Here is a 25481-nt window from a genome sequence, read left to right as displayed (position 1 = left end):
GGATTTAATACACTTACAGGCAAAAATACACATCTGAGATCATCAGACAGACAACAGATACATTTGCCATCCTATATGCTCTTCAGTGGTGGAGCTGAACCACTTTGGGCAGGTCAGGCTCTTTACTAACACCAGTCGGCCTACAAGTTGAATCAAATCTGTAAAGCTGGAAATAATGGAGCATTTCTAACGTCACATAGTAGCAGGTTGTGTAACTTTTTCTACCATGACAAGGAGCTATACATTTTAAAGTTTGTATACAAACCAGTAATCATAACTGTGTAATAACTGTAACCTGCTTTACACAATGCAGAGAGGGTACGAGGGGGAAATAGAGAGAAAAAGGGAAAGAAAGACAAAGGAGCGAGAAAGAGAGGGAGAGATAGAAAGTGCTTTTGTGCTCCCAGGCCGCACGTTTACACTGGCACAAGCTTAGAGAGATGTAAACACCACTGCTGAATGGCATGCAGTGACCCTTTGCAAACAGCCCACGTCAAAAGAGGGCCACTTCAAAGCCCATCCCTTTCCATCTGCCAGCGCTGCCCAGCAGGCCTCATTTGCAGCACAGCTGACTATAAATATGTTCAAGCTGGAGCTCAGCCATATGGATATCCCGAATTCCAACAGTGATAAAGCCACACAGCAGGCACAGCTAAGTGATAAGTAATGTTTATTTGCAAGATCAGAACCTGATGCTGAAATACATCAAATATGTTGTACTGTGAAAGGAGCAGAATACATGAATATATGACGGCAAGTCCTGCTATGACAGTCATTGTATTGAATAGGGCACGTGATGAGAACTGGATTGGAATTGCGCAACAATCAAAACACAGTGTAGGTCTAAAAAAAAAAGCAGAGTGCACTCAGTTCAACTTCTGCAAAACTGGAAATTCCTCTAATACTAACATGCATTAATTACAAATATACCAGACATGTAAGGACATTCCCAACACTGTTCCTCCAATGCAAGCAGATTAAACATGACACCATGTTAAAAAATAACATCTCAAAAGAGAATCCAGGTTTGCACAATCATGTTTAAAACTTCTAAATGTAGAACACTTTACGTTGTCAATGTAATGGCTTAATTGGTCTGAATTACCTTTAGTTAAAGTGGCTGTGTAAACATGTAACATCATAATGACTGAAGGCTTCACAGCTTCAAAGTAACGACAACTGAAAGGGGAATTCCACCAACCGTTCAAAACGTCTGCATAGGTCAGTCGCTGCGATGCAGACAAAGCCATTCAGAGCGGTTTGGTGTGAAATGGTTCATTGTAGAAAAATCAAACAATGAAAAAATCTCTTTACAACAGCAATGATGGGAACCAGGGGCTAGTGCCAACATATCACTGCTACTGGAAGAAAATCTTGTATCTCCATTTTTATCATTTTTGGAAATAATTCGAAAATGCCTGTTGCCCTTAATCGTGGGTGTAAGTTTCAGGAAGAATGGACCGAAAGAAATGGCCCAAAAAAATCTGGTTCCACTGACTTACATTAAAAGTAAAGCATGTTTTTGGAGATACAAGGTTTTCTTCCGACTGCAGCGATATGCATTACTATTATATTTGATTTACAAAACAACCATGTTTTCTGATTTTGATATACGATGGTAGAGATAAATCACAAAGAAATGCATGGTGTCACTAGAATGAAGCTCCACTCTTGAAGCGACAAAATCTACTAACATCAAAACACTATTAGTATACATATTTATAGCTTCTTGTACTAAAAAATAAAGCTTCTTGTACTATTTTACAGTAAAATGCCCTCCACATATCACTCTGCTGTGAATGGGTTTTAAGAATTAAAAACTTTGATAAAACAAGGCCATTTCATGCAAAAACCTTCTGTGAGGTAGCTTTAAGAAGAATTAAACGCTTTGGATGTCTGGTTCCCATCACCCACACTGTGAACAATTTGGACTAGGTTTCTTGAAAATGGCTTCACATCAAACCACTCTTTGGTTCCATTTTAACAGTTTAATTATGCAGAACGTGTGAAACATTTGGTGGAATTCCTCTTTAAGACGACCGGTTTACTTAATATTCGTCATACAGCACATATTTTACACACAAACAGAACGAAGTTGGGTTTTACAGTGTACTAATAAAAGTGAACGAAATCGAAAATGTTGAGATGTTCAGTTAATGGTTCATTTGTTGGTCCCACGACAACAGACATGTACAGAGGTCAAACAGGTCAAACTGCAAGTGACGTCTCAAGTTCATGGGTAGCAAACAAGAAAAACACAAATACTAGAAACAGATCTGGGCAGTTTTATAATACTAATATTATTTCTGATCTTGCAGAAAAGCTCAATACAGCTTCTCCGTACAATAATATCGATCCCTTATAAGAAGAGGTGTACGACCGAAAATGAACATTAACTGCATTTGTGTGAGTTGGAGCAATTTGTAGTCTCAACTCTATACAGTTAAACCTAAGACAGATTAACTTTGTTGTGTTTTTGCTTTTGCAACATTAAGCGGTCTCAATATCTCTCAACACGCAAAGAGCCATAATCCACACTGTAACTGTCTGTACACAAGTCTAGGACTGAATCTGAAAGGGCATTTTTTCCCCCCTCTTTCTGGATGGAATTAACAGCACTGTTGTTCTCTCAGATCCTCTTTCACTGCAGCCCTTCCTCTCCTCGTAATCTCCCTCGGTCTTTCCCTTTAACACACACCGCATACACGCTTTCTTCACTCATGACAAACGGAAAGTAGCTCAGACCAAAATACACCGAGCAGGTTTTAGATGGTATTTGTGCTACTAGAATCAATCTCGTCGTGTAATCAGTGGAATAAGATGACACCATTAGAATTTGAATGAATCTAATGTAAACGTGAATTTTTATATGCTGAATTATTTGAACTAAATTCAAATGGATTACACAAAAAAAATAAATACTTAAAAATTAGTTACAGTCCCTCAATTGTAACTTGCTATTGTTTATTAATGGACATTGTCCATTAGCAAGAATTTCTTGTTTTCAAAACAGTCGTTGATATCTTGTGAGCAACAGCACAACAGCAGTCTTGATTCTTTGATACAACCAGCCATATTAAATTCCATTATCAGAACAAATTTAACCTCATGAAGCATCAATTATCCAATTATCCATGCTAATCATAGACACCAAGTCTACCACGGCCGTGGTCATCCAGCAGTGCATTCATTCTGATGTGTTTGAGTGCAAACTAACAGTGTGTGGACTTCACACAAGCTGGTGGAATCTGTGGTGTGTGTTTTGAGACTATACAAGAGACACTGTCCTGTAGGTTCCTGTACTTCAATCTGAAGTGAAGCCCTACAGCCCCCCTGACGTACTTTACCTTGGCACACAAGTTACTTTCCTGTCTTTTATGAACTACACAGAGTAATAGTAACCCACAGTGAGATAGCTCACTTATCAGTCTCTAAGCATATTTGACATCGAAGTGTATTGTGCAGCTTATAAATATGGCCCCAGTCACCAGAGAGGAATTCCCTCCCTCGATGTAGCTTCAGGCAGCAGGTGCAGTGGCAGAAGTCATAACAAAACCAGTACTGGAAACCTTCCTCGTTTCATGTCACTCACAGATAAGGCTGTTTGTCCATGCTTTTAACTGCCTTGACTGGCCACCTGGCATTGTTGCCATGGTAACAGGTATTCTGACCCTTATGTGACCTCAGAAGTCAAAGCAAAACCCCAAAGTCGCCTCATAAAAAGGGCTTCGCCCATAGAGCTCCAGTCTAAAAGTCATAAGGCTGCTTGGAGCTTAGGGTAAAGTGTTAGAAGTGTCCTCATAGTTCACGTCCCTCAAATATTCTGGAGTTTTGAGCTGGATGAGTGGAGGGCGGCGTAGCTGCGTTTCTGTGAGCGTAGCAGCGGCGTCTGTGTGTTGGCGTCCCGCATGCTCAGAGAGCGGAAATGCTGCTGTGTCCAACCATACACCAAACAGTTCAATAAACCCTGAGAGGCAGAAGTGAAAGCCTAGAGAGAGGGAGAGAAAAGCTGATCATACAGGCAGCAAGATCTGTAGCATCTTGTCATAATCTGAGGGACAACCAGTGAGGCAAAGCATCAAATTAAAAAAAAAAAATCCCTTTTTTATTACTGCTTACTAATAATCCTGTAAATAGCATTACACTGGCTTGGAAAAGACTGTTCTTTCTTTTCTTATTATTCTACAGTCCAGAATTTGCAACTTTTGAGCTAGAATCAGGAAACTTTTCAGGATTGTAGAACCTATGCCTGAAAAAGGTGCTTGTGCTTTTTTTTCTTTTTTAAACTGACTTGCTTATACACATTTTTTGCCATAAGAATGAATGAGGGACTCCTCCACATCCTGAAATAATTCCTCTTACATATAATGCTTATACCTCTACCTCTTATTCTACCAGAGTCCGTATACATTCTAAAGTTTTTTTGGACACTCCAAGTACAAATATGCTAGTGACATCTTAGCAACCACCTGGGATGGCATAGCAACAGCCTGACGGCAACCAGCGAAAAAAACCACCAAGTCAGACCCTAACAACAAGCTGGGATTCCATAGCAAGCCAGTAGCCTGTATGCAATAAAACGCAAGCTATAAAAAGTTACTGCATGTATACTTTTAACTGATTTAAACTAAACACTTATCTTGTATTAATATGACATAACTGTGCCGATGCAGGTTTATTTTGGCTCACCTGCAGGATATACAGGATGACCCCCAGCCATCCCTTCACTTCATCGGGTTTGAAGAGCATCATGGCAGCCAGGAAAATTGCTGTACAATAGAGGAAAGAGGAAGTTGTAAAGGATCTAACAGAAGGGATCTGGTTCTTTTCACATCTGCTTTTCAAGCTTTGGAAAGAAAAAAAAAAAAAAGAAAGACACATTATGTTACTCAAAGGTGTGATGAAAGCAAGTGCGTGTGGTTCAGCAGCCAAGTGCGTAATGGAGCGAGTGCATCTGTGCTTTGTTGTAATCTGTTTGCGGGGTAGAATGTGTCCACAATGATGAGAAAACATGAAGTCTAATGTTATAAAGACATTTGATTACTCAGATGCCCTTTTAGTTAACATTTAGGGCTAGGAGTAGGCATAGTAGTATGCAGCTATGATAAAGGTTCAAGGGAAACCCCTGTAAAGATTACTGAAGAGCTCGTATTCATTGAATGGGTGGGGGTAAACTGCCATTGGCTGAATAGCAGGTATATTTAAATGTCTTAGTTTCAAACAACACATTTAAAATGGACTGCTGCAGCTTAAACGAATGGCACGCTTTGAAGCTTAAAACTTTGCTCACCTGGTCCCCAACAGAAGAAGAACGCTGTGGGGTAAAGGACCATACGCCGCTCCAACACACGTAGCGTGGTCCACTGACTGTCTCCGAAGAAACCCAGAGAAGTAACACAGCGCTTGTACAAGGAGCGCGCTTTGAACATGAGCACCTAAAACAAGAGGAGCAATATGGTCAGTGAAGGATTGGCATGATTATAGTTCAGTTATAGCGCTGATCAATATGATTACAGTTCAGGTTATGGTTCAGTATTGTTAGCAGCAGCATGTACGTCACTCCTGACACAGATGCAGTTCTCGCATTCATCATGTGTATTGGAAGTGATTATGGGTAATCTGGTTATGTTTTCTAAGTTTCGCTTTCACTACATTAAAATCAAATAAAGTACCATTTGGCATGCAACACATGATGATGGTTTCATTTTCCATAGTGTCTTCCAAGTCATATGGAGATGCTAAATTAAAACCAGATATTATTTGGGTTACAAATGTTGGGTTAAAATTCAGCCCAATGCTTTTATACCCCTCCTGCTCCTCTTTGGTAAGTGTTTTTGATCAAATGGCCAGGGATTGTAGGCAATATGTAGGTGAACCTCAAACTGGTGACTCAGTGTACACCTAATAACAACCATGAAAGACACCTGAAGTCATTCTGTAGTCAACATCTTTCCCATATTAGGATCTCTGACAGATTTCCTGTGTACATTTTTCCTGTGTCTCATGATCCTTTAAATTACGTGCTTGTTGATCAGTATGCGAAATTCACGCTACACACACAATAACAGTCTTGAGTTGAAAATGAATTTAGGATTTCAACACTATTCTAACACCACAAGTTAACCAAAACTGTAGGCAACTACTGCCAAAGCAACTTTACTACCAATCACAGAATGAAACACTTTATTCCTCACAGTTTATTGATCAAATATGAGAAACTGAAATCAGCATAGAAAGCAGCTCACCACAATTCCAATAAGGGTGATGACGAAGGTGATGAGGAAGATGGTAATGGTATAGTCACTCATGATCTTGCAGGCTGGGAGCACCTCACTCACCGACGAGGAAAGGAAAAGAGCACCAGTGTACAGCAGCAGACATCTGGAGGTAAACATGAGGAATACTTTGCTTAAAGAATTAAAAGCAAGACTGAGCTAGAGGGCATTACGTGCAGACAAATCCCATCCCATAAGTACTCCTTAAACACAGTAGAACAGAAGCAGGACCAATGCTAGCTGTGAAACGGTTCCAAACACTTAATGCCCAGCATCTGCTGGCATGTGCCTAAATGGACTGAAACAAGGAAAGGGAAGTAAAAAAAATCGGCCTGTGTTGGTTGGATCTACAGCTATATCCAAAAGTTTGGGTGGCCTTGTTCACAATCATGTTTTTGTTGATTTTCTAAGTGAAAATACATCCTCCACAGACAACACCCGTCTTCACATTACTGTTTAGTCACTGATTTTAACATATTTAACATTGGTTAAAACATAAAATATGGCTTGTACAAAAGTTCTGGCACATGTTACACTTTATATTGTTTTCCAATATGCTAAACACAGCAAATAAATAAAAACTATGTACTAAAAGTATTAGAGTAAAGTAAAAGAGAAAAATACCCTATTTAATTGTGTTCTCTGGAAACTTATTTTCACTTAGACCGTGTGTGCAGACGAGAACACGTCAAAGTTCTTTTTCAGAATTCTGGTTCTAGTAAGTAGAACATCTTATAAAGGAATAATGTAGCATAAAATTAGATTTACACAATTTTCCTTAAATATATTTGATCACCCAAGACTTGTTTGGTGTCTGAAGGTTGCTAGTTTTGTTTTTGCATTGAAGCTGCAAAGCTACTGAAGCTTACAACGTCCTGCAAACTTTGAGTAGTAAACATGTTATGGCTGATTTGGGTTGAGGGGAAAACTGTATGAAACTATCCCTTTAAACGCCACTAAGATCAGAAAAAACACGGGGAAGAAATCAACGTCTCAGTTATGTAAGGCTGGGTTTTCCATGTGATAGAGGCTGACACAGATAAACACAGGCTTAGAAGCAAACATACTTGTAGGGCTGGGTGAAGTTTACATAGCACTGGTCCACATTTCCTGTTATGAAGACTGGCATTGTGAGCAGCAGTGGCAAGACACTGGAATGAAACAGAAAGAAAGTGTGACTGACTGGCAGAACACATGTGCCAACACTCCAAGGCAGTCTAGGAACACTATTGTACAGATCAATCTTCTTCTTCTTCTTCTTCTTCTTCTTTCGGCTGTTCCCTTTAGGGGTCGCCACAGCGGATCATCTGCCTCCATCTTGCCCTATCCACTGCCTCCTCTACTTTCACACCAACCATCTCCATGTCCACCTTCACTACATCCATAAACCTTCTCTGAGGTCCACCTCTTCTCTTATTGTACAGATCAATAGGATGTTTTATTAATGCATAATACAGTATAATACATAAATTCCTGAGTATGATAGTGGTTAATAGCCTGAATTATATGGGCTACTGGAGCTTTTAGGAACGTCATGATTATTCACCTAAACTTGATTCCTTAATTTAAGTATCATCATAGTAAGTATGAGCTAGAATCTACTTTCTCAATGAATTATCTATGACTAGCAAGACAATTTGCATAATGATTATGCATATTCTAATGCTCTCTCTTGCATTGTATTGCATTTTTGCCACATAAAATGTTATGTAGAACACAGAAACACTTTTCATTGAGTGTTTAAAGGCTTCCAACTTTATTTCTCCCCCAACAAAGTACTTGGCATCTTTGAAAAGCTATGCATAGTTAGTTATTCTTCGGTTTTTACTGTCTGGCTGCATTATTGCTGCATTTCTGTCAAAATAGTCAACACATTCTCATCAAAAAGGATTTCACATAACCCCCACAACACTAGGTGTTTGTGATTGTATGTAAGTTTGTCTGCTTACCATGACATAACTGTTGCCAACCGTCTGCATGGCTTAGCTTGAGCTGGATGCTAAAACAAACAGAAATCACATGCTCATCACATATGGACACATTATTTAGTTGAAATGATGATCAGGGTGTCATTAACATGGCCAGTTTGATTACCTGGGCTGGGAAACCATTCAGTCTCCGACGATACTTTTCCTTCAGGCCAGTGTAGAGCACCCACACATAATTGAGCGTATAAAAAAATGAAGCCATATAGAGGGTCTATGGGAGAGAGAGAGAGAGAGAAAGAGAGAGAGAGAGAGAGAGAGAGAGAGAGAGAGAGAGAGAGAGAGAGATTAGTCAAATCTGACTATAACAGACATTTCAAGCTTACATAACTGTTACCTTTACAACTTTCACATTCACATGATCCTGCAGGCTGAAAGGTACAAGCACATCTTCCTTTGCTGTGTCAGTTTTCATGCGCCACACGATGCAGGTTCACCTTTGCCTTCACCGCATTCATCTTAAACCACCTTGACAAGAGGCCGAACGACATTCCAAGGACTCTCCGAAGAGATTCTGCTCTGAAAATGCCTCAACACCCCACATATCTATCTATTGTAAATCCCAGTGACTCACTACTTTAATAGTATGAGCAGGGAATTCCAGACTACAAAAGCATAGAGACGGCATGACACCATGATACTAAAGCCTTATTACAAACTTCTACGCTTTAAAATGACGTCTTTAATTGAAGCGTTTACTTAAAATGGTCAAATTAAAATACTATGCGTGGTGGTTGGGATAGTGTAGTGGTTAACACCTTTGCCTTCTACGCTGTAGACTGGGGTTCAATCCCCCACCTGGGCAAACACCCTACACTATACCAATAAGGGTCCTTGGGCAAGACTCCTAACACCGCCTTGGCCTACCTGTGTAAAAATGATCAAATTGTAAGTCGCTCTGGATAAGAGCGTCAGCAAAATGCCGTAAAGGTACTTACTATGCTCAAACAAACAACAACAGGACTTACACTAAAGGTTTTTTTTTATTCACTTAATCTCTTTCACAAAACAAACAAAACCACATCACTTACAGATTTTAGTAAAGGACTTTTCTAATGTATTCTAGTGATGCTTTGCTAGCTACTCAGTCTTATGTAAATGCTAAGTTGCTATTATAACATGACTTTTTTGGTTGTCCTTCGAGGAGTGCTTGCAATTAATTGTGCTATTTCAGGCTAGATTAGATAGGGAATACAATTGGATTTGTTTTTGAATGGGAAAGTGATATCGGAATCATTTTATCTGGTATCATCAGATATGTGATCAGATAAATGATCGTTATCAGAGAGATGTTTAGATTTAGCCCATATCCGATGATGCATTTATTGTACTCCTGATTTTATTTCAGTGAAAGGATTTGTAACTCACTTATAACAAATGTTCCAGGTGGATCTAGTTTTATTTTCTATTTTTAATATATATTTATGGCAGATTTGGGCATCAATTCCCACATCAGTGCACCCCTATCTGAAATCTGATGCAGCTTTTACCTGACAATATCAGTCTGACACTGATACCAGCTATTGTATTGCTGCCATCTGTACTAAATTATAATGTCTTTTACCCTTAAACTCTTAGGCCTGGGTCCAGATTTCCCTTCCTTGCTTAAGCACTTATCAAGAACATTACAAGTTGTTAAAAGATAAAAATCTAAGGTAAAAAAAAACCTGTACTTTATAGTTGCATATTATTTTTATACAAAATTATAAAAATGTATCCATGGAAAATCTTTAGATTTACAGTTATTATGGATGTGCACTCATTTATAGTTTTAGAGTTCATAAATGATTTATAAACTCAGTATTTGTGTTCAAGTGTCCACAGGTATAACACAGTTAATTACCTTATATAAGTTTTATGGTTTGTGCATCTAGAAATGTAATAATATGCTTTTTTAAGTGAGAATGCTGACTTTAGAACACTCCTTATCATACCGCATGCAGACACTTGCCTTCTCGCTTTGACCTTACAACTTTTCTATATAAAACATCCTGTTCAGTACACTGTATTGCATTATCACCACCCGTGTCTATACATGTGTAAATGGGTCACATGCTGGGTGTTATCAAAATGTACACATTCCTTAGGTGTATGATTACCTTCAAAAGGCTGGCGTGAATCTGTGTTTCTGCATTCAGCTTTTGACAGTACGTCAGTGATTTGCAGTTTTATAAACCAGTGAAATGTATACAGAAGCTTTTGTTCCTGTTCTCAGTCTTGCTACTATAAAAGTGGAAGCAGTCTATGAAAAATAAATTAACATTATGTTACAAGACATAACGTGTTAGCACAATTTCTCTTTTTTACTTGGAAATATTGTTAAAAAAATACTTTCTACTTTAATATGCAACCGAATGCATATGGAGGTTTTATTAGGGCAGTTACCGAGGCATAATTCATCCTGCTCAGTAAAGCACTGAAAACTCAAGTGAAACTCTTAAACAAGAACCTGTCAACAAAAACAGGCACAAAATGTTGTGGTTGCCTTTAGTAGCAGGATTTATCAGTTCATTCCCATAGAAATCTTATAAAGCTCCTTGCTTATGGGTCAAACTGACAAACTGTTGTGTCCTATTTGAAGTCCTGTTGAGGTTAAACTGAGGTTGAATGGTGGCTCCAAAGTTTTGAACAGACTAAAAATTAGAAACAAACTTAGTGTCTACTTACATATAAGGACACTAACACCAACTCTCATTAGAATCAATGCTAAAGGTTGGGTTTCCCAGAAAGGTATTGCACCTCACCAATGGACACAACATTCTGAATGGAGATTCTTCATTGGAATTACTTTGTGCCTCAAACTGTCCTATTCCCATTAATAAACCCCTAAAGTATCCCAAGAAGCATACCTATAAACCCAATACTGTCCCTGTGTGCCCTCAGGAGGTCTTATTATCTGACACTATTTCCACATTGCTTGCCTCATTACGCTGAACCAGTGGGACAAGTCAGGCTCAATTTGTCCTCCACTGACGGGCACGTGAAGAGCCCAAAAGTGGGGCAGATTGTTTTGTGTTTTAACGTCTGGAGCAAATTTACTGCTCCACTTCCTTTTCAGGCCTGTCCTACTTGGTTGCAGGTCAGAATCTAGCAATGTCTGGGGGAATTTGTGCTAGTTTACTGGTACAAACACTGAGGAAAACAACGATGGGAAACATCAAGGTTAACCTGCTGTAAAAGACCACGTTGGTCTTAGGCTGGCTGAAACCGGCAGAGTTTCACTTTCGGAAGTGCCAAGTTTGGTGGGAATGTTTCATAAAAGTTGCTATTAAAGCAACAAACGCAAGTGTGCACATAAACAGAAACACATGCCTAGCTCTCCCATTACAAAACCAAAAGATTTTGCCTCCTATCCTCAAATGCCCTCATGATTGTTTCCGCATCAGAATGTGTTCCATAATTCAAAGCAGACATTGGAGCTTTTCGTGGACTGCTAACATGCAGCAGCATGTACTATAATACCAGAGAGGAATGAACCTCCATATCGAACTCATGACACGGGCAAGCATCCCATATCCTCTGAATGGGAAAAGGCTTTTCAACAATATAACTCTGATTTATTCATTAACAAATTATTTACTCTTAAGGAAGCGTGGTGAAGCATACTGCCTAAAATCACATATTAAACGTATTGCTTAAATGCAACCATAACTAAAGTATTATTTTATTAAAATCAATAATGTTTTCATTTTACATTATTTATTGCTCAAGTTTACTGGTCATGCACAAGTGTTAGGAGAGATAAGTGAATAAGAACCCTAGAGAAGTGAAAAGGACTAAAGACTCAATCAGGAGTTCTAGACGTAGCCGAAACACGCTTATGAGAACCGTGAATTCTGAAACAAATATTTTACACACAAAAAAATGGAGCTGGCAGATACAACTGCTGAATGGAGTGTCACCAGAGAGGCAGTTCCCAAAACTTGGCTATGGCTCTAAAGATCAGAGGTTGAAGCCCGTCTGTAGGTTGCGTCAAGTTGCTGCATGGGGAATGTCCCTGTAGCTGACTAAAGTTAAACAGCCAAACTGAAATATTTGTAGCCTTAATAATCTAACTACTATGAAACACCAGTAGCACATCACAGAACAGTCAAAAATCCATCCAAAACAATCACACAAGTGGCTTCTTCTTCGTTGCGATGCTCACAAAACTTGTGTCTTAAACGTTCAAAGTTTAAAATGTAAGTTTTTTGTATCTGTATTTTTTGGGACATCATTGCTATTTGCAATGTGCTGCTCAGTATTTCAAAATATCAAATGGAACCCAGACACATTAGGTTATAGCTAATACAGCATAAGTAGCTAGTTACCTAACTTTAGCTAACTGCCAACTTAGGATTCGATGACATGAGGCACTGCATGCTCATTTTTCCTTTCTGTCAAATGCAAAATGACGGTGCTCAATTCTACATACCTCCCTACAAAGGTCCAGACGCTAGATGTAGTGAATAGTGTATAGCATAAGAATATTGTGACTACTTCCTGAATTGACAGAGTAAAGGATTATAATATTGAATGTCCAGTTTAACATTAAAACCAAGTGTTAAATTCCAGATGACACTAGTTCCAGTTACCTGCTCCACTGTGTGGAGGTTGTAGCAGGTGGCATAGGAGTCACAGGATGTGCTGAAGAGAAGAGCACCGCACAGCCAGCTAGCAGCCAACAGCATGTCTGTTAAACTCAGCAGGAACAGAGGCTGCACCTGTGAAAAAGAGCAAGACATCTGGTAACTTTCACGCTCACCAGCTGAGTCAGTAACCGCTGCACTTTCATATTGAGGACATGAAATGTCTCATAAGACAAATAATGTGCATTTCTTACCTCAGACGTCCGTACAAGTCTTTGGAAAACGGCGTAGAAGATTATGGAGCCCGAGCCTAAAATACTGAAACCGGCCAAGAGAGTCAAGAAACAAGTACACAAACAAAAAAACAACAAAAAAAAAATACGTGTTTTCTTATGATCTCACCTCAGAATAGCCATTATCATTTGAATCCACCGCACTGCTGAATAGACCTTTGCAAAGGAAAAAAGGGGAATTAAAACCAACCCAGAAATCAGATATATAGCCACATATGCACATCATAAAGGGCCAAGTGTGTATTTCAAAATAGATGTACATAATACACACACACACACACACACACACACACACACATACATACATACACACATATATAGTCTGTCTGAGATATGTCAGATACACATGTCTGATACAAACAAGGGATAATAAAGGGAATCTATATGTGCTAATATATGTCTTTTGGAAGATTTCTATATGGGAAGCATTATGGACAAAGAGCCAAATGTTTTATCTCATTGTCTAAACTAAAGTAACAGATTTAGGAATTTCTTCCCATGTATGACCAAGAGCTAATTGACATCATGCCAAACCACACTTTTATTCTGGTGTACACTTCTGGTGTTTACTCGCGTAAAAAATAAAAACCCTCAACAGACTTTTAAGCGACCACGAGGCTGAAGCCAGCGTCTTGCTCGAACTTTCCAGTTCCACTTTAAATGGTGCAGCAGTTATATTCTGGAGCCTATGGCGTGAGGCAGCACCATTTAAGGTGGAACGGAAAAATTACAACAAGAAGCGGACTTCAGCTTCGCTTGCCTCAATTCATCCTTTTCATACAATATTTGAAACGTGGTGGAATATGACTAGTTCTAGGCCATATCGTAAAGCTGCTAAGCTACAACCCCCTGATATATTCTCTGTAAACACTAAACACATGTTGACTCGGTAGACAGAAACACGTGAATAACAGCTCTACAATTACTCACAGATGTCCAGTTCTCAGTTGGCAAGGTGCTGTTCTGCTGAGAACCGTTCTGGAGGAGCATGACCATCTTGAAGTTGTCTTGAAACATTATAATCATACAAATAAAGGTGAATGACTCCGCTGCTGCACTGACACGTAAGAAGACAGTGCGCGCTCCTTTGCTCTCTCTCATAAACATGGCAAGCCCCGCCTCCTGCACTGGGATTGGCCACTATGGCTACTAGTTCATCCTCATAAGCGGTCGGCCGTAATATAATCAGCCAGTTCTAGCGCAGGAGGCGGGGCTTGAAACACCGTGCTACAGTCGAACTACTCCCCGTTCAAACGAAGGAGCCACGCCCACAGTTGAATTTCCTTATATGGACTTTCCTCTGGTTGGCTGAGATACTTATCTATGATCACAAATGAAAGGACTATTGCTTTATTGAAGGCACAATAAAGCTACTGTGTGACACTTTATCAAGTATCTCAGATTCAGAACACTGACCTAATATCAGGCCTCATCTGTCCATGTATTTCTACGTGAACGGCTTAAGCTGATCCCAGATCAGCATTTGACCTTAAGAAGGTTGCTACATCCTGTCTGTTGCAAAAGCACTACAGAAAATCACATAGAATTAAACTTGGAATAGTCAAGGACAGTGCGTGCTAAAGCAGTAATAACTACAGTACTGTGCAAAAGTCTAAGACCACCTTTCATTTATTTATTTTTCAGCCAGAACAGTCATGATATGAGTCGCTCTACAGAAACGTTCACTTTTCTATCTATCCATAGGTGTCACTGGTGTTATCTATCCTCATTGGTGTTACCCACAAGAATATAAGGTATCACCAGTGACATTTTTAATGAAAAATGCATTTTACTAAATGGCTGCTACAGAGCATCAAACCACATGTTGTCAAGCATGGAATATCCGCTAAAATAATACCCAAGAATAAAGTAGGTCATACCAGTGCAGTGACTTCAAAGCTTCATATGAAATTATGAGCTAACTGAGAACATTTCTGATAACTGAAAAGATGTGATATGTCATGTGATAGATCCTCAGGTAAAAGGAAGTCCAGTGATGTAATCAGTGTGATTTTTATTTCAAAATAAGAGATTTTTTTTTACATGGTAACACCTGTGACAGGACTCCTGGGGACAACAACTTTCATTATATATTTTATGATATTTATTTGACTTTTTATGTCATTTCATAGTTATGTATAAATGATTGCCGTTAAAATGGTAGAAAAGGTTCTAATTGATTTAAAAACCAATATTGCTAAATTGATCAAGAAGGTGTAATTGTTAAAATAACATTGTAACCCTAACATGTTTTTCTAGTGTAATATATCTGTAAAAGCTAGGGACACAAAAATGGACATTTCTGTAGAATGAAGCATATAGAAGTTATTCATGTTTCAGTGTGATGAAAAAACCCAGACAACATCTGTTTAAGTGCACAAAGCCTCAAAAAACGAAAAACCATCACAATTTCGGTAGCGTGTCTACCCTTGAGCTTTATTGAGACCTGGATCACGTTATTGGTACCTGGACACAAATATTTGATGGGCCCTTACCTTGCTACCTTTTTGTGCGCCCTCCTAGAAATACCAGCATAGACTGGCCTGACTGGTCACCAGCCAAACCTGTATGCTGGTCAACAACAATGGAAGTTATTCTGATCACCACCAAAACCAGCATATGTTGTGTTTTGGATGCTAGTATGCTGGGTGACCAGCTAAACAAGCACCAGACCAGCACTACACCATCATAGACCAACTTAGACCTGAATGGAATAGCCATAGGCTTCCATCGCATGGTGACCCCCTACCCAGCACACACCCACACAAACTAGCACAAATAACACATAAACACATCTTTATTTTACTAACAATAAACAACACAATACATGCCTTTTTTGGAGGACCCACGCCTTCCATAAGCCTTCTCACATGGCCCTTCATATGGCTACATGTGGCCAGTAGCAGGACATTTTTTTGAACTTCATTTTTGGAAAATAAAGAATAATTTGGAATGACTAGAATTTAGGCAAATGAAAGGTGGTCTCTTACTTTTCAATAGGACATTTGTTGTTTTTTCAGCAGGGTGGGCAGTGAATATTTTATGATGTCACAGTAAGTTACATAAAACCTCTAGAGCACCATGGCAGCGTACTACCCTTGGTGCTGGGTGCATCTCCGCTATGAACACATTGTTTTTTTCCAACGAGGAGAAAACAAGCAAAAATATGCACACAAAAGGAGGCATGGGGTCTCCTGGATGCACATTTTTAAATTTGCACTTTTCTTGAAATAATAAAATAATCTTAAATCAAGTTGATATTTCCAACACTTCGCATTTTGAGACGGTTGTGAGAACATTATAAGATTACTTAACTACTTCTAGATGTTGTTGTAAATAATTTTAAGTGTAATTATCTCACTCTATTGGCAGATATATGCTAGCTTAAAAAACAACCCCCACCCCACACACATGGTACACACTCGGTAGTTATTTTTTATTAAAACTATTTTAACTTCATTTTTGGAAGTCCTTGTCTTTTTTTCTGACATTCTGTATTAGCAGGTAACTGTAAAGAACATGTGGATGAAATAAGGACCAAGAGGGCCTACTGTAAACGTGTCCTTAAAAATGTGGCGACAGCAATGTAAGAGTGTGGTGCTGTTTTGAGAGCGTGTACAGAAGCATGGGGTGTGTGGACGTGATCCTGCACAGATGCACTAATCTCAGTGCTCAGTCCCCGATTTTCATGCTGCACGACTGTCCTCATTTATCACTCCTGTTTCCTGGTTATGTTAGGTTGTATACCTATAACCTGCTGAGAATGATCCACCACCAAAATAGCTGCTCTGTGGAAGTCCAGTGGGGGTCCTGACCACTGAAGAACAGGACAAAAGTCGGCTAGCAATGTATACAGACAAACAGATGGACTGTAGTCTATAATTGTAGAAATACAAAGTGCACCTACATGGTTAAAGGAGCTGATAAAATAGACAATGAGTGTAGATATAAGGACTTAATGTACTTAATGAATTGGCCAGTCAGTGTATTTATACAAAAAAATGACATAAATGTCTGATACAACAGTATTTTTTAAATATTTATATAGTGTAGCTACAACTGAAAATATTTTTATACATTTTACAGAATTTGGCTGACGCTCTTATCCAGAGCGACTTACAATTTGATAATTTTTACACAGGTAGGCCAAGGTGGTGTTAGGAGTCTTGCCCAAGGACCCTTATTGGTACAGTGTAGGGTGCTTGCCCTGGTGGGGGATTGAACCCCAGTCTACAGTGCAGAAGGCAAAGGTGTTAACCACTACACTAATCAACCACTTTACTGAAGGGTAGCTTTGGAAAGACTACATGGTACCTATACATAAGCCTTTAATGACAACTGCCATAAACCTGCATAAACATTTATAAAGATGCCACGTCACTTCTGGAAGTGTTTCAACTGCTAACAGTTGATGAAATAGTCTTTAGAAATGTTTACACAGATTTCTATCAGTGGTCACAAAAGGTTTGTTTCGGTTCCGTATTGCCTTCCTAATGGATCTCTTTGGTATTACCAGATTGTCTATGCTTCTTTCTAACAATGTGAGCATATATCCAAAAATCCCCTGCCAGGACCTGAAAGTACCAGCAAATGAAGAAGCACACATGCATTGTTGGCCTTAGAGCCTGATTTTTGTGCCATTTACATTTACAGCATTTGGCAGATGCTCTTATCCAGAAAAACTACACAGGCAGACGAAGGTAGTGTTAGGAATCTTGCCCAAGGACTCTTATTGGTACAGTGCAGGGTGTTTACCCAGGCAGGGATTGAACCCCAGTCTATAGAGTAGTATAAGAGTGTTCTTTCTTTCGTCTACTTGTGTATTGTTAGGATCACATAGTTCGTCTTGATATTGAACTTCATCTTGACATCTACAGGAATACGTTTCTACAGTGAATGGACTTGTCTGTAGACCAAACATTCCTAATGACCATGTGTTTTCATCATAGCTATGTGAACCCCATTCATTCTCATTCACTCTAATATTGCACACTAGGGTCAGATTGGATAGCCATCAAAAAAGACTCATGCTGCCACACTGGGAGAGTGAATCACCATTTCCTCGCAGGACAAAAGGGTGTGCCCTTGCTTTAACCCTCACATGCCACATTCTGTTAATCATGATGTGGTCAGGAACAATGAGACTAAAGGCCCCTGTTATTGCATGCTATAGGTTCTGCTGCTACATTCTTAGCCAAAAATAGGTTCTACGGCTTTTTGGTGCTAAGTAGAACTTGGAGAGTAAGCATTATGCATTGTCTCTGTGATGTTCTGGTTGTGATGGCTCTATATATCACCACTGTCTTTGCTAAAAAACCAATGAGGAACCTCGTTTTATAATATAAGAGAAGAAGATTGCAGAGCTATACTGATAAAATGAGAATATACTCTTAACAATAGATGATTCCTGGCTTGGATGTACAGTTCAATCTTTAACTGGTTCTTAAAGCTAAATTTGGAATAAATTCTATTTCTTCACACTTAGCTATCTCATTTCACAAAACGGTTCTTTGAAGAACCGTCCACTGAAGGGCTCTCCAAGAAAACAAAAGGGGTTATTTTACGAAATCACTCCACAAAACCCCATTTAGGATCTGCTCATGTTTTGGCAGGATGTCTTGATATTGGGCCAGATATACATTTATGGAAGACAAGTATAAACATGTAGTATCAGTGCCTCTTTCACTGCACAACGGAAGTTCCATGAAGGACAAGATCACTGAACAAAAACTCTAATCGTGCCCAGAAACAGATGCCTTTTTAGCGTAACCCACAAACAGCATGCATGAAAGAAAATAGAAGGAAACAATAAAATTGGAAAAAAGAGAAGGGAGATACCAGGACTTTCCCTCTTGGTCACATATTCAACGTTATGTGTTTCTCCACCCTCTCTCTCTCTCTCTCTCTCTCTCTCTCTCAATAGGGTGAAAGCCAGGTATGATTCAGTAATAGAACATGGGGCCTTCTATTGAGAACCTGTGATGCTGTCTGATATACATGATACATTGCTCTTTAGGGTTTATGCAATGACCATAATAAACTTTCTGTGAATAAATGGTCAATCGAGGAGAAAGCATAATGTTCATGTGCAAATCTGGATAACAACAAAGTAATCTTGACTGCACATATATTTTTCAATGACCTATTTAATCTACACTACAGGCTGCCATATGTTGCGTTCAAAACAGTCATTTTCATTAAAAACAATTACATTAAAGGGGCTCTCCAGCCAAAATGTAATCAAGTGGTGCCACAATAGCCCTGAGAAGTGAGAAAAGACTAGGAAAACCACCTTTTGATAATGTGGCCAAAGGTATGTGGACACCTCACCATCATACCTACATGAGATTATTGGACATCCCATTCCAAAATCTGGTCTATAATATGGACCTGCCTCCCACTTTTGCAGCTATAACAGCCTCCACTCTTCTGAGAAGTATTTTCACGAAATATTTTGAGTGTGTCTGTGGGAATATGTGTCCATTCAGTCAAAAGAGCTTTTGTGAGGTCAGATGCTGAAGTTGAACGAGAGGACCTGGCTTGCAGTTGACATTTCAATTCACCCCAAAAATGCACTAAACACAGATTCTTTCATCAGATAGCGTGACTGATCACTCCACGTTTCCACTGCTCCAGAGCCCAGTGGTTGCATGCTTTATACTACTTCAGCTGATGCTTGGCATTGTGCATAGTGATCTAAGCCTTGTGCGCAGCTGTTCTGAGAGTCACTCATAAAGCTCCCGATACACCGTTCTTGTGCAGATGTTGCTTCCAGCAATTAGGAACTCAGCAGTGAGTGATTTTTTACATGCTATATGCTATAGCACCTGCTCGGTGTTCTTCCATGCCATAGCTGAGCTTCTAGATGCTTCCATTTCAGAATAATAGCACTTACAGTTGACCAGGGCAGATCTAGCAGGCCAGAAATTCCACAAACTTACTTGTGTGGAACCATATGACAGTGGCAAATTTCAGGTCACTGACCTATTCAAAACAAACAAGCCAGATAGCTCACATACTTCTAGAAAGCTGAAATATCCTGTCTGTATTTATTACTTCCTACATCAGTGCATTTTTTTATTACTACTGGGAATTTCCAGTAGTTGTTTGGTGTATTGGCCCAGTGCTGGGTACTGAAGTGAGAGAACGTTTCTGGTTGAAACCACAAAAAAGGATAAGAAACCTGAATTCTGTCCAACCAATGCTATGCTATAGAACATGACATAACATGACAACTAACATTACATGATAGTATTAGTCCAGAATTCTGCTTTAAGACAACATAACGTACTGTAGAGTGAAGTTGTTGTCATGGACAGTATGTCACGTTTCATCATTCTTTGCTCTGATTTCCTCTTGTGGTCTCTTTTCATTAAAGCAATTTTAAAGGGTCTAAAGCAATTTTAAAGCTGTGGTTCTCAGTCCTGGTCCATGAGTACCACTGCCCTCCATGTTGTAGAATTTTCCCTGACCTAACACATCCAGTTTATGTCAGGAAGGGCTTTGTAATCACTTTTAAGTTGCATTAGGTGTGTTGGAAGCTGGGGAACTCTAAAATGTGGGCAGTAATATTAAAGTCTCGTGACTGAGAATAACTGTCGTAAAGTATCTACTGACTACTATCTCCTTTTTGTCACTTTGTACATATTGCAATCTAGTTATGACTGCAGTAATAAATCTTCCGTCGTTTACATCCTCAAGGCCGTCTGTTTATTATGCTAAGCCATCCTGGTTGGTTAAAGAAAAGTTTCACAGCCATAAAAACCAATAAACAGCTTTATTTTATTATTTTTTTCAACTTTAATTCTTTGCGCATGTCAAAGTCAAGCAGTAGGTTAGTTTCATCACCAGTGAAAGTACCAGAAAGACTGGCCTTCTGCAAATGAAGTTTCCCCGTAGCTTTGCATATCCACCAAGTCCATCCAACAAGAAGGCTACTATAATGTTTTTGTCCATGTGGTGCTGTTCCATCATTCACTGTGAGAGAAATAAACATCTCTTAGGCTAAGGGTGTGCGTGGGAGATTTTTACTGGACAATTAGAGACTCACACTTTCATATTATTGTAAATATGGTACACTACTCCATTAAAGCAGAAGAAAAAAAAAAGACATTTACGGCATTTTGCTGATGCTCTTATCCAGAGCGACTTACAATTTGATCATTTTACACAGGTAGGCCAAGGTGGTGTTAGGAGTCTGTTAATCTTTAAAATCAAAATATTACTTTCAAAGCTGACTGAGCGGGTACCCTGTCTTTGATCTCAAACCTCACTCACATAACTGGATATGTGAGGGTTGTATAAATAAGCCAACTGCTAAAAATGCATGCAACCTCTCGAGCAGAACACTCAATGATATTGCAAAATAAAAAACAGTTATATACTGAAGTTTGAACACCCCCAGTGAAATTACATGCTTTTTTCATCTACACTAAACAAACTTGTGTGACTTTTTTTTGGCAAATTTGGTGCACACTTTCTAAGTGTTTGCTGAGTTTAACATACTGGAAAAATATGTGCTGTGGCTTTTGCACAGGCCTCAGTTTATGTTTTATTTTTTGTTAAATTCATCAAATAAACAACAGTTGTACATTGATATGTGCAGGAGTAGAAGTGCCACACCATTTGACCAGACGCAGCCAAAATATGGCATACAATGGTCTACTGAAAAGCTGCAGGACCCACCTATGCCCTCTGCACCTCACCCTTTCATCAAAGTCATGCTGAGTGAGGTACAAAGGACATCGTTATTCTCAAATCCTCCACTAAAAATAAGGCTTTTTTGGAAACTGTGCCTGGAATTTCCCAGGCCTTCTTGTCGTTTGGAATTTTTACACAGCCTCAGTTGGAATATTTGAACTAGGCCACGCCCGCCCAGAGTCCGTGGAAGCAAGAAAACAAGGAAGTTACTCACATAGTCTAAACTACAGTAGTAGCTTGGTTTCACTTTTATTCTTGATGTTAACTTAAGATGAAAGATATGAAAGGAACTCAGGCATACCCTGGAATATCCTGGTACTTCATTTTTCTACATGTAAATGATTAAAATGAGCAGTGCAAATATTCAGCAGCTTTGTACAGTAAGAGTAAGGGGAAGCAAGTGTTCTGAAGCTTTCATGTTTGCCCTTTATTTGCTTATAATATTTAACTTTCAGTGCACTTCCACTTTACACAATTAATGTCTTTTGACTTTGTATTTATAATTATGAACAAAAAGTATTCATAATCAAAGAAAAGAAATGTGGGGCAAACGTATTCTGTTATTATACACTATGTGATTATTAGTAACATAAAGTGACAAGTAACAAAAGATTAATTATGACTCTAATGTCATCCTGTTTTGGTAACAAGTCTCTTGCTTCATTAACGAATTTTAGGTAAAGCAATTTTTTAATAGAATGTCATTGATTAGTGATGCTGATGTGTATTAAAATGATCACAAGCCCAAAACACTGAAGGCAAACAGTTTCCATTAGGAAGAACTGAGTGGCTCTGAAATCACCTTTTGCAAACAAGCTTTCAGTTTAAGATTTATTTGCAACTTAGTTTAATAAAAACCCAGCTGTGCCCAGCGGTCATCGGGCGGAAGGCAGGATACACCCTGGACAGGTCGCCAGTCCATCGCAGGGCAGACAGACAGACGACATACACATTCACACACACTCACACCTAGAGGCAATGTAGCATGTTCAATTGGCCTGACTGCATGTCTTTGGACTGTGGGAGGAAACCGGAGTACCCGGAGGAAACCCACGCAGACACGGGGAGAACAAGCAAACTCCACACACAGAGGACCCTGGTCACCCGGCCGGGGAATTCAGTAAAGCACAGATACACAAAAAACTACTTAAGTACAGTAACGAGTTACTTTTACTTAGTTACTCTCCACCACTGATTATTATTTTATTTATCCATAAGCATAAAAAGGTTAAAAGCAAAATTGATAGGACAAAAAAAAACTGCAAAATAATAACAATAATACTTTGCTTCTAATCAGCTGTTTGCCATTCTGGTGTCTATGGTAAGAAGAACTTTGCTTTCTGCAGTATTGTGGTTCAGTTTTGCTCCATTCCTCTTGGAAAACTGTCTTCAATTCCCCAAGGCTACCAGGGTCACTCTGTTGGACTTGGAATTACAAGGTCCTCTTAAAGTTTTCAATGGGATTCAATCAGGTGATTGGCTAGATCATGCAGCATCTCTACCTTCTTTTAAAAAACCACTATTGAGATATTTTGGCTGTAAGTTTGGGGTCATTGTCTTGTTGGCTTGCTGTCTTGCTCTTCTGCCTTTTCTTGGCCAATAAGATGAAATTCCTCTAATATGTGCCAGTTCATCGTTCCATTCGTGACATGTAATGCTCAAGCATTCACAGGGAAGCAGTACTCATATCATGATGCTCCCACCCTCATACTTCACTGTATGCTCTCCCTAGATCAACCATTCTTTCTTCAACCATGACAAGCTAAGTTGTTACCAAAGACTTCTGTTTTTGTTTCATCTGACCAGAGTACATTGTTCCAAAAGACTTCCGATTTGTCAAAATGCACGTGTGCAAATTGTAGATGAACATCTTTGTTTTGGGGTGCAGGAACAGAGATGGCTTATTGTTCTCTGTGTAAATGATGTTCCCACCCTTACCTTCCTCATAATCAGCCTGAGAGAAATCTTGCATTGCACAACTGCCCAGTAACATTTAGTTGTAGGTCCATTCGCTTTCAAATTGCATATCCTTAAACCACTTGTACTGAAAGGCATGCTTAAGGTCATTGCTAGGGCCGTGTAGTGTTTTCCATTTGAGTGTTGTTTAGAGAACTGAGAACTTTAGGAAGCTACTCCACAGTCACCCTGATTGCTAGTTGCTGCTTTAAATCTTCCCTAACAAAGACAAGGTCAGGTGCACTTTGCACGATATTGCATGAAGACGTGGACATATTGTAATACAGTGTCTTAATACTTTTGGCTCTCATTAATCTTGTTCTTTGCTTATAAATACAAGCCAAAAGTCAAAAGACATGATGTGTGTCAATCTGAAGAGGATATATGCACTGGAAGTGTATTAAACAGCAAAATACTTACTTTTCTATAAATACATGTCCCCTCACTACAGTTACATCAATGGAAAATGTTTTTATTTTTTCTGTTTTTGGAACTAGAGCTGGGCAATATGACAATATTTATCATTACTGTGATGAATTACATTACAATATCATCAGCAGAACTTCAAAAATCACATCCCAATTACATGTTTCATCAAAACGAGCATAATTAGGGCTCTTTCTTAAGATTTAGAGCAGTAATGTGTGTGATATGTTGAATATTACGTAATTGGAACCATTATGAAATACATTCACTCCAATTTCTGTGGACAGCTACTACATCTATGGTGCTCCCTACTACATGAACTAGCCATTCAATAAACCAAGTTGAGGGGGAAAAATGGGCCATAAGCTGGTCTAGAAAGAACTGAGAATACATGATTAAAGCTGAGAAAGACACCGGCTTCAGTAAGATCCATAGGCAGTAACTAGCATTAATGGCATCTTTTGCAAGGCTTTAATTGTTACAAGTCTTCATTATGTACACGTGTTGTGCCCCTAATTACCACAGTGGATGCCATAACGCTACCAGCTGACGTCATGGCGGTGTATCCCTCAGAGACAAAGCCAGGTTCAGAGATGGCCATCCACCTCAGAAAAGGACTCACAAATGGCTGCATTCTCCACCGAATGTGATATAACATAATTAGAGTGCATGTGTTCCGACAGCTCCAGCGTGCTTCAAAGTCCCTCGCACAGACAGACGTCACTTTCCGGGTTGGTAAACAGGCGATGTAGCATGAAGACCTTTGATGTGCTCCATAGTTACAGAGGGATAACTTACACCAGTCCAGCCATAACATTAAAAACAGCTTCTTGTATCTACACTCAACATCCATTTTATCAGCTTCACTTCGTAATTCTACAAACGTTCATTGTAGTGCATCCATTTCTCTGCATACTCTGTTTGCCTCCTTTTACCCTGTTCTTTGATGGTCAGGACCCCCAGAGGACCACCACATTCTCAGCACTGCAGTGACAATGATGAGGTGGTGGTGGATCAGACACAGTTGTTGTTAAACAGTGTCCACTCACTGTCCACTCTATTAGACACCTGACCTACCTTGTGGATTTAAAGTCATCCTCTAGTCCTTCATCATTGGTCACAGGACACTGTTAGCTAGATATTTTTGGTTGTCAGTCCAGTAGTGAAACTGAGGTGATCAAAAACTCCAGCAGCACTGCTGTGTCTGAACCACTCACATAATACCTGCTCTGTGGTGGTCCTGACCATTGAAGAACAGGGTAAAAGGGGGCTAATAAA

The 25481-nt window shown here is 39.3% G+C and overlaps 1 protein-coding gene across 1 annotated transcript; it reads right to left on the bottom strand.

The window, feature by feature from the left end:
* Positions 1-653: 653 nt before the first annotated feature.
* On the bottom strand, positions 654-14175 carry tmem116 (transmembrane protein 116). The gene is made up of 11 exons (XM_017714490.2): positions 14052-14175; positions 13231-13277; positions 13083-13146; positions 12835-12963; positions 8370-8474; positions 8225-8274; positions 7343-7426; positions 6246-6381; positions 5291-5435; positions 4690-4769; positions 654-3988 (listed from the first exon to the last, which is right to left on the bottom strand). The coding sequence occupies exons 1-11, from the start codon at positions 14145-14147 to the stop codon at positions 3815-3817; spliced, it is 1110 nt and encodes a 369-aa protein (XP_017569979.1). The 5' UTR covers positions 14148-14175; the 3' UTR covers positions 654-3814.
* Positions 14176-25481: the final 11306 nt, after the last annotated feature.

Source organism: Pygocentrus nattereri, chromosome 20 (assembly GCF_015220715.1).
Source record: "Pygocentrus nattereri isolate fPygNat1 chromosome 20, fPygNat1.pri, whole genome shotgun sequence".
Classification (NCBI taxonomy): domain Eukaryota; kingdom Metazoa; phylum Chordata; class Actinopteri; order Characiformes; family Serrasalmidae; genus Pygocentrus; species Pygocentrus nattereri.
The sequence above is the reverse complement of the archived record's forward strand: the minus strand, read 5'-3'. Positions and strand labels throughout refer to the sequence as shown.